The sequence below is a fragment of the Aricia agestis genome, chromosome 3 (assembly GCF_905147365.1).
Source record: "Aricia agestis chromosome 3, ilAriAges1.1, whole genome shotgun sequence".
Classification (NCBI taxonomy): Eukaryota; Metazoa; Arthropoda; class Insecta; order Lepidoptera; family Lycaenidae; genus Aricia; species Aricia agestis.
The window spans coordinates 20,503,466-20,522,250 of record NC_056408.1 but is presented as its reverse complement, the minus strand read 5'-3'; the positions used below and the strand labels follow the sequence as shown (position 1 = coordinate 20,522,250).

The window sequence follows — 18,785 nt, the reverse complement described above, 5'->3', positions numbered from 1 at the left end:
GATTAGAGTTGCAAGCCGCGGTTCTTGGTTCCCGCTTAGCAGAGTCAGTAAAACGGGAATCTGACTACAAAATTACAAAGTCGTATTACTGGTCGGATTCAAAAACGGTATTAGCTTGGATTAGGTCCGATCCGCGTACTTTCAAGTCGTTTGTCGCGCACCGGCTAGCCGAGATCGAAAGTACAACGACCCCGGCCGACTGGCGATGGGTGCCGAGCGCCGACAACGTCGCGGACGACGCTACCAAGGGCATTCCGGTGAATTTTAGTTCGACACACAGATGGTTTACAGGACCCAGCTTTATTTTAGACGACCCCGCGACATGGCCGTGCGAAAAGCGGACCGCGGCTCCCTTACCCCCTTCAGGGGAGGAGAGAATAATTAAGCAGGTTCACGTCTGTGTAGACCATGTAAATAACGATTACTTGCCTAAAGTTGAAAGGTTTTCGAAGTATAAGCGCCTGGTACGCGCTGCTGCCACCGTCTTGCTCTCGGCTGAGGCATTTAAAGCCAAATTGCTCAAGAGAAAAGTAAATACGGAAATCTCTCCTGATCACATCAGACTAGCAGAATTGCTGCTTATCAAGAGGAGTCAGAACATCTCGTTCGCGGACGATATAAAGACGATAGAGGCTGGGCAACGACCTCCGAAGAGGTCCCCCTTTCACAAACTTGCTGTGAAACTCGACCGCAGCGGGATATTATACCTCGATAGCAGAGTTAAGGAAGAATATAATCTGCCTGTCCTACATGCGAAGGAAGAATTTACCCGACTGTTAGTGCATCACACGCACGCAGTATTTAACCACGGCAATCACCAAACCGTGATGAACGAGCTCCGACAGCGCTACCACATAATTGGACTACGCAGCATCCTTCGCTATATATGCAACAAGTGTCAATGGTGTAGAACCTACAGGGGAACTCCCTCTAAAATTCCCCTGGGTGACTTACCTCCTGAAAGACTGGCCCATAATCAGCCGCCGTTCACAGCCTTGGCGGTTGACTATTTTGGCCCAATGCAAGTCACGATCGGGCGAAGACACGATAAGCGGTGGGGCGCACTTTACACGTGCCTCACCACTCGGGCCGTGCATCTGGAGCTGGTGCCTTCCCTATCTGCATCCTCCATGATCATGAGCTTGCGCCGAATGATGTCCCGCCGTGGCACTCCGACGGTCATATATAGCGACAACGGAACCAACTTCGTGGGCGCCGAGAAAGAAGTGACGGAAGCTCTCCAACAAAATGACGACGCGATGAAGGTCTTCGCCTCCGGAAAACAGATAATTTGGAAAAGAATACCCCCTGGGGCCCCGAACATGGGCGGCGCCTGGGAGAGATTAGTGAGATCTGTGAAGGCGGCATTACGAGTCACCTTAACAGAAAAGACGCCCCCAGATGAAGTGTTGCATACGCTGTTGCTGGAAGCAGAACATGTCATAAATACGAGACCGTTAACACCAGTAAATCCTGATCTAAACGAGGAATCACTGACCCCAAATCACTTTCTAATTGGGAGGTCAAGCGGGATGATACCTTTCGGCTCGTATAAAGACTACACAGCAGACAGTCGCTCGTGGAAAGCTGCGCAAAAGTTGGCCGAAGCGTTCTGGGCTCGATGGGTAGCAGAGTACAAACCCCAATTGATGCCTCGGCTCGGCAACCCGCAGCACAGCAACCTCAACCCCGGAGATATCGTTATAATATGTGATAGAACGATGCCCCGTGGAATATGGCCTAGAGGTGAAATAATAAAGACTTTCCCAGGTCCAGACGGGCGGGTTAGAGTAGCAGAAGTCCGTACAGCCGCCGGACTAATTCGTCGCCCAGCCTCTCGTCTGATTCTCGTAAGCAGCCAGGAATAAAACGTTTCGGTGCTTGCGCACGAGGGGGAGACTGTAAATAATAGCTTAGTTTTATTCCCTCTTTTTGTTTACACTTAGATTTAAGATTTCATATTAGTAATTCCTATTGGAAAATGTTTATCTTGTGTCTCATTTTTATAATATTGCTGTCCCTTTCGCACGGGAATGTAGTGTGTTTCACACAATTGTTATTGCTGTCTCTTTCTTGCATAGTTGCACTCGAACTATTGTTGTCTCTTTTTTACATGGCTTTGTTTTACACATTTTATTGTTTATTTATCTTATAAGAATGTTTGTTTACCATTGTATTAGCTTATAAGAATCCCATTTGATGTCATATTATGTGTAAAATGTTATATTTCAATAAACGGACTGCATTCGTTCGACAACAACCGATAGAACCCCACGGGCTCTAACGGTACAAATTTCATATATAAACACGCACTTTCTCGGTGCATACACATTCACTTCCGACAAGCCAAGCAGATGCATGCGTAAGCCCTGCTCCACCACACTCCGCTCCAAGCAGTACCAAGTTCACTCCTGTGTTTCCTTCTCGTCTCCTGCACCTCCTTCTCCAGGAATCTTCCATCCGGCATCCTTCACCCTTCAAGATACAGTCCACTGCTCTGCCACCTGGCGACCACGGCCCCGCCGAGTTTGTCGTGTCGCCAACAGTGGTCTACAGTTAAAATTCGCCTGCAGTAGGCCATTGTGGGCCATTGTGTACTGGAGGCTTAATTTATTAAACTTAAACATCGAAGCTATAATCCTTGATGCCCTCGGCTTCCATCTGCTCCTTGACCCAGGGGTGCATGCGGGGGATGTTCACGTACACCCCGGGGATGTCCTGCTCCCCGCACCCCATGCCGTAAGCCACCAGGCCGTATATGGCGTACCTGTGGCCCTCGCCGCATCCCTGAAAACAATCAAATTCTTTATTCAAACACAATTTAAACAAGCGAACAGAAACAAGAAGGAAATAAACGTGTGATACACTTTATAATAATTATGTCTTCTGATGCCGTGCTAAGTATGTGTAACGTCACAAATACGTTAATAGCAGTCAGACAAAGGGTGAAAATTAAACAAAAAACAATTTCAAATTCAAAAGTGAAGTCAGAAATCAAAATGGGCTATGGTATGAAGCTTCGCAATTGAAGTCGACGCCGCCGGTCACCGTCCACCGACCCATTGTCAAGTCCTTTATGATTTCGCTGACATAGGATTATTATCAAATACAAATTGCCTAAATATGCAATGGATACCCCAGATTGCCAGTGACATTTTAAAGCAACTCCTTGACTCTTGATTTAGCCTAAAGGGGGGGACAGACGTGCGAGTAAGTACGCGGACTTATGGCTCGACGATCTTAATCGCCTGTGTGTCAGCAAAGAACCGCAAGCCGCAAGCCGCAAGCCGCGAGCCGCGAGCCGCGAGCCGCGAGCCTGGGGGTATGATAATCCAGTATGAGCGATTCTCGTGTGTCACCGACGCGAGCCGAGTAAGTTCGCGAATTTAAAACCCGCGTACTTTAAGTTCGTACGTCTGTCAGGCACTTAACAAAAACGGTCCAGTAGCTTTAAAGAAATAAACTTGGACGTACATGCTTGAACTAGATAAATGCGAGCGCGCGCGCGAGACTAATCATTCATCTAAGGGTAAGTATATGTTAAAAATTGATTTTTTTGCCTACCTTTACGGGACAAACTAGAGGCGATCCGCCGTCACCGACGCACGTGTCCAAGTCCCCCTTGCTGGCGGCGCACGTCAGGGAGTCATGGAGGGTGAAGTCCTCGTTCTCCAGTTCCCTCTGGTATGTCTTCTCGCACTCGCCATCCTCGACCAACTTCAGAGTAACCTGGAAATGTTGGAAGTTAAAGTAAAGTATGAAATTTCAGCTACGGAGTCTACCAAGTCTGGTAATGTAATATGGTATGAAATAAATGAATTATGAATTTAAAAAAAAAACAATATCTTTAGGGAATTCTGCAAAGAGCGAGCTACATTTAAGGGTTATACTTGGAGCAAAGTCTTAAGACAGACTATCGTAATATTATTTGTTTGTGTGTGCATCCTCATGGGTTTCGTAATTAAATAAATATCGTAGTCTCGAGAGAGACTGTAACAAATGAGTTTAGGTCGAACTCTTTTGCGATAGTCTCAAGACAGACAACTTAAATGTAACAATAGATGCTCTAACCTTCTTCAGAATAGTGAAGTATTCTTGGTCTCGTTGGGTGTCCCCGCCCCAGCCCATGCTGTAGCACTCAGTGCCCGGGGCCGGCATGTCGGTGCCGAGGCACGCGACGCCCACGTGGGGCGCCAGGGTGAAGGGCTCGCTGAGGAACAACAGCGCTACGTCGTTGTATGAATCCGCTAAAACAGGAATGATAGCTTCCGTTATACGTAGCTATCAGCTAATAACTTGTTTCCAACGCGGGAATCGAACCCATGACCTCCGAGTCAAGAGCCGCTTTATAACCACTACTTAGACGTTATAGGTACAGTAGAAATGCAGGATCAACGAAATAGGAAAGCAAGGATAAGCAATAAGCATGATACTTAGGGTATAGAATACAGATGCTGGATAATATGACGCTATCATATTGTGTTCTTTGCTTGGGCTTAGCTTTCTCCTTCTCTTCTGCCCTTGCCCACATTTTTCTAGTTAGTACCAATTTGTGAGTAATAAATAGTTATATATCTATCTATGTGATTGATGTATAAATTGCCGGTCCCAACTTCCAAGACAGTTTTAATAACAATAATAATAATAAACCATTTATTTCAGACTAAGTCCATAATTTGTTAGTAGATACTACAATACTTAAAAAAACTAGGTTAGTAGACATAATAATAAAATTCAATCAAGATTCAATCAATTTAAATATCTGTTTGGTCTGTTTGCGGCACTAGGTACATGCACATGTATACGTACCCAATGGTGCACAATGGGACAATCAAATTTGTCACTAATTTTCCTAAGTTTTAGCATGTCTCTCGGGCAATTCATCGCGATCATGCAATGAAAAATGTATCAAGACTTACATGTATTGTAATCTTTGTGGATAACAATTTTCTTCACAAATCTGTCTTGGTGTGGGAGGTTTTCTTTTTTGTTATCAGTGTCCCATTCGCCGGCTCTGCATTTAATCTGGAATATACAACATGTTGCTTATATTAGGGCCTGATTAACATCGGTAATCGTACGCGCCACATTTTAGAATTCGTTGTATGAATAATGAATGATGTGAAACCTCGCACATTTGTCCGCACCGTACGCGCCGCATTTCGTGTACTATGCGGTGTGAATTTCAGACATCTAACTTAGCCATCGAAACAAGCGAATGCTAACAAGTAACAAGCACTGTTAGAATATAATTTCGCTTGGTTGTCTTTTCAGTACCTATTTACTATTTACCTCTTCTGGTTTCCTGTTTTCGACTTTGTGTGCAGCTGTTATGACTACGGATGGGTGGATGATGCTTCCACCCCCTATGTAATCCGTGTTCACCCATTCGGTCTCGTCAGTCCTGCTAAAAGTTGAATATAATTTCTAATTATACTTTTATGTAAGTACCCTTATAATCTTATGCAAACTTAAGAATCCTATTTTACATCTTTGAAAACACAGAAGTATCAAAAGATTTTCGAGGTAATAAAATTTAATTACGATTTGTGAGTCAAATTACATTAAATAAATAATGAATAAATAAATAAATTTTTTATTAAGTAATCAATTTCGTTAAGTACATTTTTTTACAATGAAAGGGACACAATATGTATTTATGCAAAGTATTCTGATAGGGAAAACATTGGCAGCCGTACTAGTATGAACTGTGTCACAGCTGCCTTTGTTTACAGCACAAGGTATCTCAGTTTGTAGTAAGCACACAAAGAGTTTTACCACATTACAACGTCGCAAAGCGTCGCGTTTTTAAATGACCCCTTTCCAAAGATATAGGAAGCCAACAGCTGACAGGCAGGAAAAATTGAAACGCCCTGCAAGGTTGCAATGTTAACTCACCCTCAGGGACCTATCAGACAGAGAGCGGTCACGCGGTCAAGCGTTCAAGCGGTCTGCAGCTTTGCGTACTCTTGTGTTGTGTTTTGTTATATTATTTAGGGTTCCGTACACAAAGGGTAAAAACGGGACCCTATTACTGAGACTTCAATATCTGTCCGTCTGTCTGTCCGTCTGTCTCCAGGGTGTAACTCAAGAACCGCTATAGCTAGACTTCTGAAATTTTCACAGATTGTGTATTTCAGATTTCTGTAACCGCTAAGTATAACAACAAATACTAAAAAGAAAATAAAGTTAATATTTAAGGGGGGCTCCCATACAATAAACGTTATTTTTTTGGTCTTTTTTACTCGTAACCCGTAATGGCAACATAATATAAACACTTGAAATTTTCACAAAATCCTCAATTATAATTACTTTGATATTAAATAATAAAATTAATATAAAATAAATAATTAAGGGGGCTCCCATACAAAAAACACATTTTTTTCCCTATTTGCGCTCTAACGGTACGGAACCCTTCGTGCGCGAGTCCGACTCGCACTTGGCCGATTATAGTATAGATATACTTAAACACGGGGCGTTCTGACCGAGTCAAAATTCCTCCTGTGTGACTGACCAGTGACCGCTCAAACGCAGAACGCTTGAAGTGCTTGAACGCGCGACCGCTGTCTGATGAAGGAGTGAGCACACTGAGACGGGGCGCAGCGGATTTCCGCTTCCATACAAATTGTATGGAGGCGGATTTTTACGATGAGCCCCGGCACGCTGAGCCCCGGCACGGCCCGTCTCAGTGTGCTCACTCCTTAAGTGATAGGTCCCTCAGCATCTCTAGAAGTTGTTTTTCAGCAGTCACGTTCTTGCCAGCTTTATACACTTACTTGAGTAGAGCCACCATCCAGGGGAAGTCTCCGAAGCCGGCGAAGATGTCCTTATCCTTGCCGTTGTACTTCATGGCACAGTCGCCAGGGTCGCTGATGCCGCAAAACTTCGGCGGCTCATACTTTTCCATTACGTCCCTTCCACAGTGACCTTCGGTGCCTGAAACCAAGAAACAATAAGACCTTTGTATCCATTGTAGATATTTACGCACGCGGCGTTTTACGACTCTGGGCGACCGCCCAGGGCACCGGGAAAAAGGGGCGCTGAAGGCAAACAAAAGGGGTGCCATTTTTTTAAGCACTACCAGCACCCTGGGCGCACAAAAAATCTCGCCCAGGGCGCTGGTAGTGTTAAAACCGGCACTGTATTTACATACTTAGTATTCCCCGCTAGCACCTGTGATCTTCTGTACCCTCTCGAGTGCGAAGCATAGTTACCAATTACCATATTTACCAATAAGGTAAAGGTAATCCTGTCTGCAGTCAGGATGACTAGAGTCAATCTAATTTTGTTTACGGTGTAAGGTATTTTTATGTGAAATTAGAAGAGAATTATAGCCAGAGTATTTCTTTAGGGTGGGTTGCACCAACTAACTTTAGCTATACCTGTAACTTTAACTATAACTACAATGCAAAATGTTAAATCTTTGGTTAAAGTCAAAAATGGATGCCATATTTAACCATAACCTTGAGCTCAACAAGGCTTTAAATGAACGTGGCTGTTTAAAATACCAAAAGGTATTTCTTAAAACTTAAAGGCTGTAAAGCGTTACAAAATATATAATTTATTCATTTTCACAAGTTGCTGTTACAAGCCATTTTCCTAGACTATACTAAATTTCATGAAAATCGTTGGAGCCGATTCCGAGATTCCAATTATATATATATATATATATATATATATATATATATATATATATATATATATATATATATATATATATATATATATATATATATATATATACAGTGTGTAACAAAAATAAGTGATAATACTTTAGGGTGTGTACGTGTTCCTTGTAGAGAGTTCACTGTGAAAGTAGCAGCGCTGAAAGACGAAAATTTTTTTTCACTTTTGTATGGGCAAGCGCCCGAGCGTCACGAGTTTCCCCATACAAAAGTGAAAAAAAAAATAGTTTTTCAGCGCTGCTACTTTCACAGTGAACTCTCTACAAGGAACACGTACACACCCTAAAGTATTATCACTTATTTTTGTTACACCCTGTATATATATATATATATATATATATATATATATATATATATATATATATATATATATATATATATATCTTTAAACGAGCAATTCTTGTATATATATATTGTTACGGTACATGGTATACGGACACGTGGTGCGCAAGTACATACTCGAACCTTCTAGAAAGGTCTAATGTTTGTTTACGTGTTTACCCTTTATTTGTTAGCGTGTTTGAATTTAGACCTTATGACTGAGTCCATAAGGTCTAAATTAAATTCAACTTACTGCACTTATCGCAAGGACGGCAGTTTTATTGTGGTACATGCCCGAGCCTCCTAGAAATTTCCCACGGTTGTTTACTTGTTTACGTGAATCGGGAAATTTCTGGAATTCGTCTCGCCATATAAAAAGAGCCGCAGGCAGGCCCGGCAAGTGAGTTCGTTTCGAGCTTTCATCAAGGCGATTTCGGAGTGATCAATAGTGAGTGAACCAGTGAAACCTGCGACTTGGCTACGACCTAGGACAGTGATAGTGCTTAGTGATTGGACCTAGTGATTTGTGTTTGGACTTAGTGCTAAGTGTTGTGACCTAGTGTTTAGTGCAGTGTTAACGAGCAATTATTGTATATATATATATATATATATATATATATATATATATATATATATATATATATATATATATATATATATATATATACAATAATTGCTCGTTTAAAGATATAAGATTTAGTGATAGCTTCAATATTTACAAATTGTTTTCATCAATCAAAATATAATCCTTCAATTCCTTCAAATCCCTTTTTTTTCACTTGACACTATTGTCAATCTGGACGTCTTTCTGGTTAGCTCTTTTCATGTACTTTTTTCTCAAATTAAACCTCGACTTTTTCCTCTCTTTGACTACATTTGACTATTATGACGTCTTTGACTTGAATTTTATGAATGTTTCTACCATGACTTTTTGAGATATTTAATTTTATAATGTTTTGAATTCTATATTTACTATTACTATTTACTTCCCTTACCACCTTACTTTGGTTTTGTTCTTTGGTTCCTTTACGCTTCTCACTTTTTTTTTACTTTGTATCTCGAACAATAGTTTAAATATTGTTTTAGTGTATTTTTATACCTTCCCTCGCAAGGACCATGTTTAATACTCAAAAGTCCTTTTTGAGTTGACGAAGAAGACCATGACCATACTTTACTTCTCAGAGGTTCGGGACCATGTTAATTTCTTTACTCAGAGGTCCGGGACCATATTAATTCCTTTACTCAGAGGTCCGGGACCATAATATTATTAATTTCTTTAAGGCCTTGCAAGACCATATTAAGTACTCAGAGGCCCTGCATGCGTCCTCGAAGATTTTAAAGATGAAGGACCATGTTACCTTCTCGAAGGTCCTTTTGGATCATGTTCTTCTGGTTGAGTCTCAAAGGCCCGGGACCATATAACATATTTAATTCTCAGAGGTCCGGGACCATATTAATTTCTTCTTCTTGAGTTGACTGTATACATTTTCCATTTACTTTTTTGCTCGAAGGACCATGTTTAAAATACCAAAAGGTATTTCTTAAAACTTAAAGGCTGTAAAGCGTTACAAATATAATTTATTCATTTTCACAAGTTGCTGTTACAAAGCATTTTTCTAGACAACAATATGACACATTTCTATTGACAACAGTTGGCGTTGGAGTATTATTTTTAAATCTAAAGAGGTATCATAATTCGACTGAACAGTGGCGAAAAAAGGAACTAACACTGTCATCATACAAAAACGCCATTTTTGACAGCTCTCTTTACCAGCAGCGCCCCCGCCCCCGTTCATTTCAAGCCTTATCGAACCAGCTGTCATCTGTAAATTCTGTGGTCAAAGTTAAGGTTAAAGTTAAAGTTAGCCTTAACTTTAACTTTAACCACGCCTCGGTGCAAGTTGCAACCCACCCGAAGTATTGCAAAAATATTAACTTCTAAATCATATTATTCAGAATTAGGTACAGTACTTATAGGCTATTTTCCTCATGACACATAATACTTATATAATAATTATGCTAAAATAATAATTGGAAGGAAAGAGGTGTCAAAATATTATATACTTACCTACTTACATTATGTTATAACACGATTTTATAACATAGTTGTATACAGCAAATTATAACTTTGCAATAATCCACATCCATCCACAATAAGCTTTTTTATAACGCGCGACGTTGTGCCTAATGGCCCATTGCCACAGAATATCCATTGCCTAGTTCGGATCTGAAGTTTTTCGAGAGGTTTTTAATTTTTGTCTATTTTCGTATCCATTCGGCCTGCCCTGCCTGCCCTGCCCCGGGACTGATGCCGAAAACGCTATGTGATAATAGACTATGTTGCCTTGGCTATTTCGTTTTTCAGATCACATAGCAGACATATGGAAAACTAACTAATACATATTTCCGAGTGAAGAAGACACCAATTACATTCCTTTACTTTTCTTTGCTTACTCGATAACTAGTTTCTACACCGAGAACCATTTTAATTTTTTAATGTGGTAAAGCGCTCCACTGCAGATTGGGAATCTCCTATCAGCAGTATGGAGTTATAGCAATGGCGCACTTGCCGGGTAGGCGCACTTTGCCATACTCACTATACTCAAAACTTACCATCTCCCATGTCACTAATTGTCAGAGTGTCGGTTTCGTCCTCCACTATCCGTATGGGAATATTCTGGCAGCTCACGTACACGCATAGGAGGCCGATGATGGCAGCACTAGAATATAATGATTAAAAATTAAATTAAGAAATTTAAAAAAACCCCCGCCAAACAACTTTAAAAAGTAATGAAATAACATATTTTACTGACTTTAAGTTTAAATAATTCCTAAGTGTAAAGTGATATTTTAGTCCATAATTGTTGTCACGGTATGTCGGGGGACCGCCAACAGTGTCTTTTGCATTTTGTATCGCCATGTCACTGATTGTCTCGATTCAGTTCGCTGTGAACTGACCCTTAAACTATAATGTTATGTGAAATCAAACATCTACATTAGCGGTCCCCCGACACACCTTGACAACAATTATGGACTAAAATATCACTTTACACTTAGGAATTATTTAAACTTAAAGTCAGTAAAATATGTTATTTCATTACTTTTTAAAGTTGTTTGGCGGGGTTTTTTTTTAATTTCTTAATTTAATTTTATTTCATGCTTTTTAAACTTGTGTTGGTTATAATGCAGAGTAATTCCTATCAACAGGATCATAATATTATATCCCAATGAACTATCTAGGAATGTTATTTTTGGATGAGGCCGTCAATATGAGTCCAAACATGAAACCTCCACTTTGGGTTCATATGGAGCTCGGCTTTTATAGAATCCAGGTGATGCTGCAGCAGCAGCATGCAAAAATTTATGGGTTATTTACGTCTTACTAGTTGTCGCAATTAAAATGAGCCCAAACACGAAACCATTGCTCTAAGTTGGTGAGGAGTTGGGTATCCTATTGATTACCAGGTGATGCTGCAGCACCAGGTCAACATTCCATTAATGTGTAAATATTCATAAATGTCACGAACTAGAATTCAATAAATTATAAAGCCCACCAAACTACTGCAAGTTGCTAATCGGCCCTTCACGAACCAGATGAACCGCGATTTTTCAACACAGAGCAGGCTGATGATGATGAACTATAGCTAAGAACACTCTCAATTAAGTCAGCTTTCAAACAAAAAAAAACTAGATCAAAATCGGTCCACCCGTTTGGATGCTACGATGCCACAGACAGACAGACAGACAGACAGACAGACAGACAGACCGACAGACACGTTAAACTTATAACACCCCTCTTTTTTGTCGGGGGTTAACTAAATTGTAACGTAACAATTTCTTTAGACCTTTGTACGTTTTTGACTACCAACTATGAGAGAGCAGAGACACATAGTATTTTACTCTAATTTGATAGTAGGCAAGGATTTCCAAGTTTCATCTTCTCGTGGGGTAGTTCTTGGTGGTAATCATGAAGAACAGTTCGAAAAGTGTTTATTTGTATCTAACGAAAAAATAAACATTATTTAATTTCATTTCTATGCCTCAAGTATCAAAAAGCACAAAACATCGGTTTCGAATTGCTTTTTAAGCTAAAAGCAATAATGATCCCCACAAGGTGTTTAATTTAGTCTTGTCTAAATTACACAGTTACTTCAATCTTTATATCTTTAAACGAACAATTATTCTTGTATATACTCGTATGTAACTATATATAATACAAGTGGAATCTCGGAATCGGCTCCAACGATTTTCATGAAATTTAGTATATAGGGGGTTTCGAGGGCGATAAATCGATCTAGCTAGGAATCATTTTTAGAAAATGTCATTTTATTCGTGTTTTATCAAATACCGAGCAAAGCTCGGTCAAAATATAGCTAGTAATAATAATAAGAGCTTTCGCTTCGCTATAGAATCGTCAACCAAAAATGTATGGAAATGACATAAGCGTTCGTTATCATGAGTCTCTTGTCGTAATCGTGTACACCATTGGTAGCCAAATTACAAGTTGGACGAAAGCGATATCACTGTTCATCTTCTTTATTGCGATAAAGAAGTGCCCCTTAGCTTTTTGTATAGAAAGTCCTAGACAACACACACAAATGCCACTAATCGCTAGCGTTTTCGTATCTTTTCTTTTCGTCACAAACGATTGTTAAAAAGGCGGTGTTATCGCGTTGAAGAACAAAATGGCGTGCATTCAGCTGTAAATTGTGTGTGGCTGCCGATCAATGGTTCTTACTTCTTGTTAAAAACATAAGTACTCAAGTATTAATTAATATGCATGCATTACGCTTGCTGTGGACCGCGCACCACCACACCATATCGGACAGGCGCAGGAGGAGGCTTTTGCTAAGACGGCAATTAGAGAGAATAGAAGACATGCCGGAACTTCTATTCACACAAAATTTCCGTCTTGACAAAGCCTCCTACACAAGTTTGTGTATGGATTTGCGCAGGGCAAATATTTTAAAGGGAACCAACGAAATACCTCTCCAAATTAAGGTAAGAAAAAGAAAATGTACTTAAGTAACTTTACTATAGGTATTGTAATTCAAATGTTGGTCTTGAGTTCTTTATTCAAGTTCGGAGTTTCAGTTTTGTGCACGTTCCCAAGTGTCAAAATCCATTTAAACAGCTCTAAAACAGTTTCAGATTTTATCAAAATCGGTCTAGTGGTCAGTTTTGTGTATGGTCGGACTCCATTTATTTTATGATTTGTCGCACAACTTTTAAATCTGAGGCTAAATAAATGTGCAGTATTGTGAATTATTATAATAGTGAAATACAAACAAACTAGCTTTTCAAGACTTTTGATATTGATTTTTCTTTACAGTTACATGGATCTGATAAAATCTGTCATCCATGCTGGCAAAAAATTGACCGAGCTGCTACTTGTTCCACTGAAGTAAGACATCCCAACAATAACCAACCCAATATAATCTTGCCAATGTACACTAGAGCTTCAGGTTCTCAACAGTTTTGTTTTTATCCTGATTGTCATTCAACCCAAAGACTGGCTGCTCCTAAGTGGCTGAGAATAAAATTATTCACTGATTATTTTTATGTACCACAAAACTGTAGGATTTGTTCCTTCCATTTATATAATGATAATTGGGAGGTACTTAGTAATATCCAGCAACCGATTCATAGTTTTAATGCAGAACACATTCAGGACTTCGCTGCGCTCATATTATGACTATTTTATGGTCTTTAGGCTCGGCAAGGCATCAAGATCATATTGATCCCCCTGCCCAGTTTCTTGATCAAGTATTACTTACTTATGAAACAGAGTAATAAAATATTTATTAAAAATATGTTGTTTTATTTGATTATTTAACTTTTCCAATAACACATAGAAATCTAAATATAAAGTCTGATACAAAACTAGGTTTATATTCTGCTTTTTACAAAGACAAATGACGGGAAGTATATGTTATTTCCGCAGGTGCTGATGGTACTAATCTAGGACCGCCTACATCGGCGGGCCTCCCCGTGGAGGTAGATGGTCTTGGATTAGTTGGCTCTATTATATTATATTGTATGTCTTCCGTCGACATCATCTGTGGTGATTGTGGTGATGGTGGTGGGAGTATTCTGCAAAAAAATAAACAGTGTATGAAAGTATTATAAAAGATAAATAGTTTCATTGGGTTTAATTGAATTGATAAAATTAGTCAAAAACACATACCATTTACAAAAATTTGCTCTATGTTGGCTGGCTCTGCCTGGATGTCTACAGGTCTTTCAATGAGATTAATGTTCTGGAAAAAAATAAATGAAAAAGTTTTATCAATGAAAATATTTTCATACATTGACCATACATAATATAATATTATCCATTTAAAGTAATTTATTATAGAAACAAATTAATATTTTAATCACTTACGGTAAAACCCAGCTCTTGGACAGCCTCTTGGCCTTGGACAGCCAGTAGGCCCATGATAGCCAGCACTCTGAGATCAAGTGCCGACAGCGACTGACCATCATGAGGCCCACCGCCTGTGCCATTGGCAGCTAGGCGGATTCTAAGCCCCTTCTTCTTAGTTTTTGACTTTAGATCTGCCCAAACCTATGAAAAATGAAATACATGTTTTTTTTTAATTATAACTTTGTAAAACATTTATTTCTCTCTTATCAAGAAGTAGTATAGAGTAAGAAATTATTTATTTGTATTAACTTAAAACCAATCTAAAACATAAGAAACAATTCTTCTTTAATAAAAGATTGAAGATTAATATTATGACTAAATATATTATAATATTATTAAGTAAATGATGTATTCTGATGAAAAAAAATTATCATGAAAGTCTGTGATGAAATAAAAATTACAATTATTAAGTACATGGAATTGAGTTTGTTTTTTTAAAAAGCTTTGTAATACCTAGCCCCCAGCTACATTTAAGGTACAAAGCTTTAATCAAGATTTCAAATTAAGTACTTTGTTTCTAAATTTGTTTTAAAATACTTTGAAATAAAACCTTGCAAATTAACAATTGAATTACTTTCACTGTAGTGAAAAAAAGCAGCATGTATACTGCTTTGTAACTGATTTATTTGCAATGTAAAAAATACTAAGGATTCTAGTATTATGAAGGAATTTATACAAATTATTATTGGTTCATATTATCAAACATTTAATACCTACTTACAAATGATCAAATGTATAAAACATATTTTACCAAATGAATACTTACTTACATACCTTCTCATTGAAATAAAATACTTACTTAATCTTGCTTAAAATCTACTTATAACATTTTAAAAACCTATATTTAAAACTTACTTTTTTCCACTTTTTGGTTGTTTTTGTTGAGCCATTGCCTATGGCATTAAGGCTATGGGTCAGGGTGTCCCATAGCCTTTCAGATCGAAGGCGCCCTTGGGCACCACCAACGGGCCTGGATAAATCTCCATTACTGCAATACATTTAATAGAATAAAGGTTTTCAGTATTTAAGCAACAAATATTATGAACTACTAACTAGTATCATCTAATATGCATCACATTCCTACACATGATAATAATATTAAGTTCATGGTTTGCCCATTGCACAGGGATCATGCCTCAGGGTTAGTCTGAAGGAACTAGACTGAAATCACAAACCTTTTATTATCTCTTAATACCTCATGCCATTAGCTTGATCCTTTCGTAAGTGTACAATTGAATATTGATACATAGTAAGTTTTATCACTACCACTAAACCATTTAAGCAAAATATTTAAGAAAATATAAGTTTTCAACATCATCGTAGGCATCAATGTAGTAACTACAACTGTGAAATTTACTTACGTCTCCATGTATTCTGTTAAATATATATACTGTTCGTTACTTGTTTTGCACGTTCATTTTAATTTCTATCGAAAATAAATTAACAAGAAGAAAAAACACGAAAAACTTCTCGTTCACATTGGAATAAATTCGCGGTCTGAGTTGGCGGCATAACAAACTCATTTCAAAGTTATTTTACCTCTGAGTTATGGCGAAAGTGATCCTAAAATCCTTGTCATAAAGTCTATAGCCGAGACCATAGTCGTGTTCGTTTCGTTTTTCAATGCACATTGCGCATGCGCAAAGTTAAAAATAATGGCGGCTCTCGACATATGCCGGCTCTTGATATAGGCGAACGCGTTGGCCAACGCGTCTGCAGACGCGTTGGCCCAATGTGTAGAACGGGCGTTCGCGCGTTGGCCGTAGGTATTTAGACGTTGGCCGACGCATCTGCGAGCTTGCCGCGCGGGTCGGAAATGTCGGCAAAAGATCAAAGGACATTTGTCGCAAGCTTCGCGCTCCATCCACACATAGGCCGCGCGATCAGTTTGCCCGGAGTTATAATTATGATAATTATTATAATATGTAATAATTTTTGTATGTAATAATTTAATAAATAATAAGTAGGTAATAAAATAATTACTTATATTATTTTAATATTATAAAATATTATGTAAAAGTGAGTTTATTTCTTTGTTTGTTACGTTTTCTCGCCTTTTATTTATTTATTTCCAGAATACTCTTTAAAAACTTTTTCTTGTCCACATTTACAAAGTAATTATAAGCTGTGAATAAATAAACAGCTGCAGCTGTTAGCGACTAAACATCCATTTTGAATCCGTCCGCACATTGGCGCGATCCAAAGCATACTGAACGACCTTCCTATGTGTGGATTACTCACAAACGCCGTTGCAAGCGCACTGCCAACGCGTCTGCAGACGCGTTGGCCAACGCGTTCGCCTATATCAAGAGCCGGCAATAGGCGAACGCGTTGGCCAACGCGTCTGCAGACGCGTTGGCCCAATGTGTAGAACGGGCGTTCGCGCGTTGGCCGTAGGTATTTAGACGTTGGCCAACGCGCGAACGCCCGTTCTACACATTGGGCCAACGCGTCTGCAGACGCGTTGGCCAACGCGTTCGCCTATGTCGAGAGCCGCCATAAGTGTCAGTGTGTCATGTTTTAAAATACCATTAAATTTCTGTCAGATTTTAGAACATGACACTGACACTAACACTGACATTGACATTTAAAAAACGAAACGAACACGACTCATACTGACAGTTGACATTTGACAGTTGAAATTTAACAGTTGACATTTGACAGGACAACAAAACCAAAGACAATTTTGGGGCAAACGAAGGTAAAGAGAAAATCGTTATGGAATCACCGAAACGTAAGTTCGCCGGTTGTTGGCTAGGGCAAAATGTTCTGTATTGCATTGGCGTTAAAGAATCTACTAGTCTCTTCGTAATAAGGCGAAGTAAATTTGGCTAGGGCCTCAGGGGGGTGAGCGAATATCTTTTCTTTATCGCTTCTTTATACAGTGTGTAACAAAAATAAGTGATAATACTTTAGGGTGTGTGCGTGTTCCTTGTAGAGAGTTCATTGTGAAAGTAGCAGCTCTGAAAGACAAAAACGCTTATGTCAATTCCATAGATTTTAGTTGGCGATTCTATAACGAAGCGATAACGAAAAAGTTTTGGCTAAATGGCCTGACCAGTGACCACCAAGGTACCGTCATAGATAGAAATCAAACTCTGTGCCTTTCTTTTTGCTCTCGAACGGTACTATAAAGATTTACGTGGCCCAACAACAATGTAATTAATTTTTTTTAAATTATAATAATAATAATATTTATTTAGTATTTACAATGATGGTGAGATACAATTATTATATTAGAGCTACTTAAACTAAATAAGTACAAATTTAATGATTATAGTATTGCCTGAACTAGGATACCCTGTGTTTCAGGCTAAAATTAGTGCTACAATAATTATTACGATACAAACTATAGCTGGGTCAGGCCGTAGATTTTTCCACTTTTTTCATAACCAGTGAGATTCATACAATATCACAAACAATTTAATATTTTTACCTGCTTTGGTATTTTTATCCTGTTGTATTTTATTAAAGGTAAAAACAACTTTTACGAATTAGCTGTAACTAGAAAAGTTTTTATAAAATTTAATTTCAAAGAGCACAAGGAAATATATTATTTTCATACAAAAAAAACTTGTCAATAAATTTAATCATAACTTTAATCAACAAATGTTACGAATATTTATTGAAGTAAGCTGTATTGTATAATACATAATAGAAAAGGAGGTTCGAGCAATTTAACGCAATATCTCTTTATGATTTAACGCCATTCCATTTATGTTTATCCCAATTTTAAAACATGTCTTTAATTTCTACACTTTTATGTTACTATTTTTATGTTACCAATATCGTGGTTAAATGTAAACTTTGAATAATATTAGGAGAATTGGCATTATAAGACAGGCAACATTGAATAGAAGTATTAGAGTTAAAAAAAAAGACGCCATATTGTTGTCTATGGATTGTGTCAAACAGTGCACGCATTTTTCGTCAGTGAAATTGGAAAACAATTATTGTGATTTTTAAAGATAAGTACTCGCTGGTTTATGTTAATTGTGTTATTTGTTTGTATGGTAAAGCTTACATTTATGAAAGAAACGTCTTTAAAAGCGCAAATCTTTTTCGTTTCCAAATTATAACCTTCTTTCATCCAAAATATTTCACTTTTATGTTACTTTATGTTACTCTTATGATACTTTTCTGTTACCGGTAACATAAAATTTTATGTTACGTAACATAAGGGGCCCATAAAGGTCTGCGCATAATAATAATATTATAATAACTTAAAAAGATGGGATTATACATCTCACTCACCCACTTCTCACGCACATTACACACGCACTACACACACTCACAAACACTTATCACTTTCACCTACTGACTCCACACTTCTTTTACTTATGCAATTATGT

General features: G+C 38.4%; 1 protein-coding gene and 2 long non-coding RNA genes across 4 annotated transcripts; all 3 read right to left on the bottom strand.

The window, feature by feature from the left end:
• Nucleotides 1-2,619: 2,619 nt before the first annotated feature.
• Nucleotides 2,620-12,492, bottom strand: LOC121725476 (phenoloxidase-activating factor 2-like). Its single transcript, XM_042112480.1, has 8 exons — nt 12,488-12,492; nt 10,620-10,726; nt 6,777-6,936; nt 5,293-5,407; nt 4,920-5,025; nt 4,072-4,247; nt 3,565-3,729; nt 2,620-2,787 (listed from the first exon to the last, which is right to left on the bottom strand). The coding sequence occupies exons 1-8, from the start codon at nt 12,490-12,492 to the stop codon at nt 2,620-2,622; spliced, it is 1,002 nt and encodes a 333-aa protein (XP_041968414.1).
• A 1,531-nt stretch (nt 12,493-14,023) lies between these two features.
• On the bottom strand, nt 14,024-14,480 carry LOC121725665. Its single transcript, XR_006035418.1, has 3 exons — nt 14,392-14,480; nt 14,194-14,266; nt 14,024-14,099 (listed from the first exon to the last, which is right to left on the bottom strand). It is a non-coding gene; the product is annotated as an uncharacterized LOC121725665 (long non-coding RNA).
• A 40-nt stretch (nt 14,481-14,520) lies between these two features.
• LOC121725435 lies at nt 14,521-16,079 on the bottom strand. Of its 2 annotated transcripts, none has more exons than XR_006035390.1 (3): nt 15,973-16,079; nt 15,289-15,421; nt 14,521-14,574 (listed from the first exon to the last, which is right to left on the bottom strand). It is a non-coding gene; the product is annotated as an uncharacterized LOC121725435 (long non-coding RNA). The 2 variants fall into 2 exon arrangements; XR_006035389.1 differs by lacking the exon at nt 15,973-16,079 and adding an exon at nt 15,795-15,964.
• Nucleotides 16,080-18,785: the final 2,706 nt, after the last annotated feature.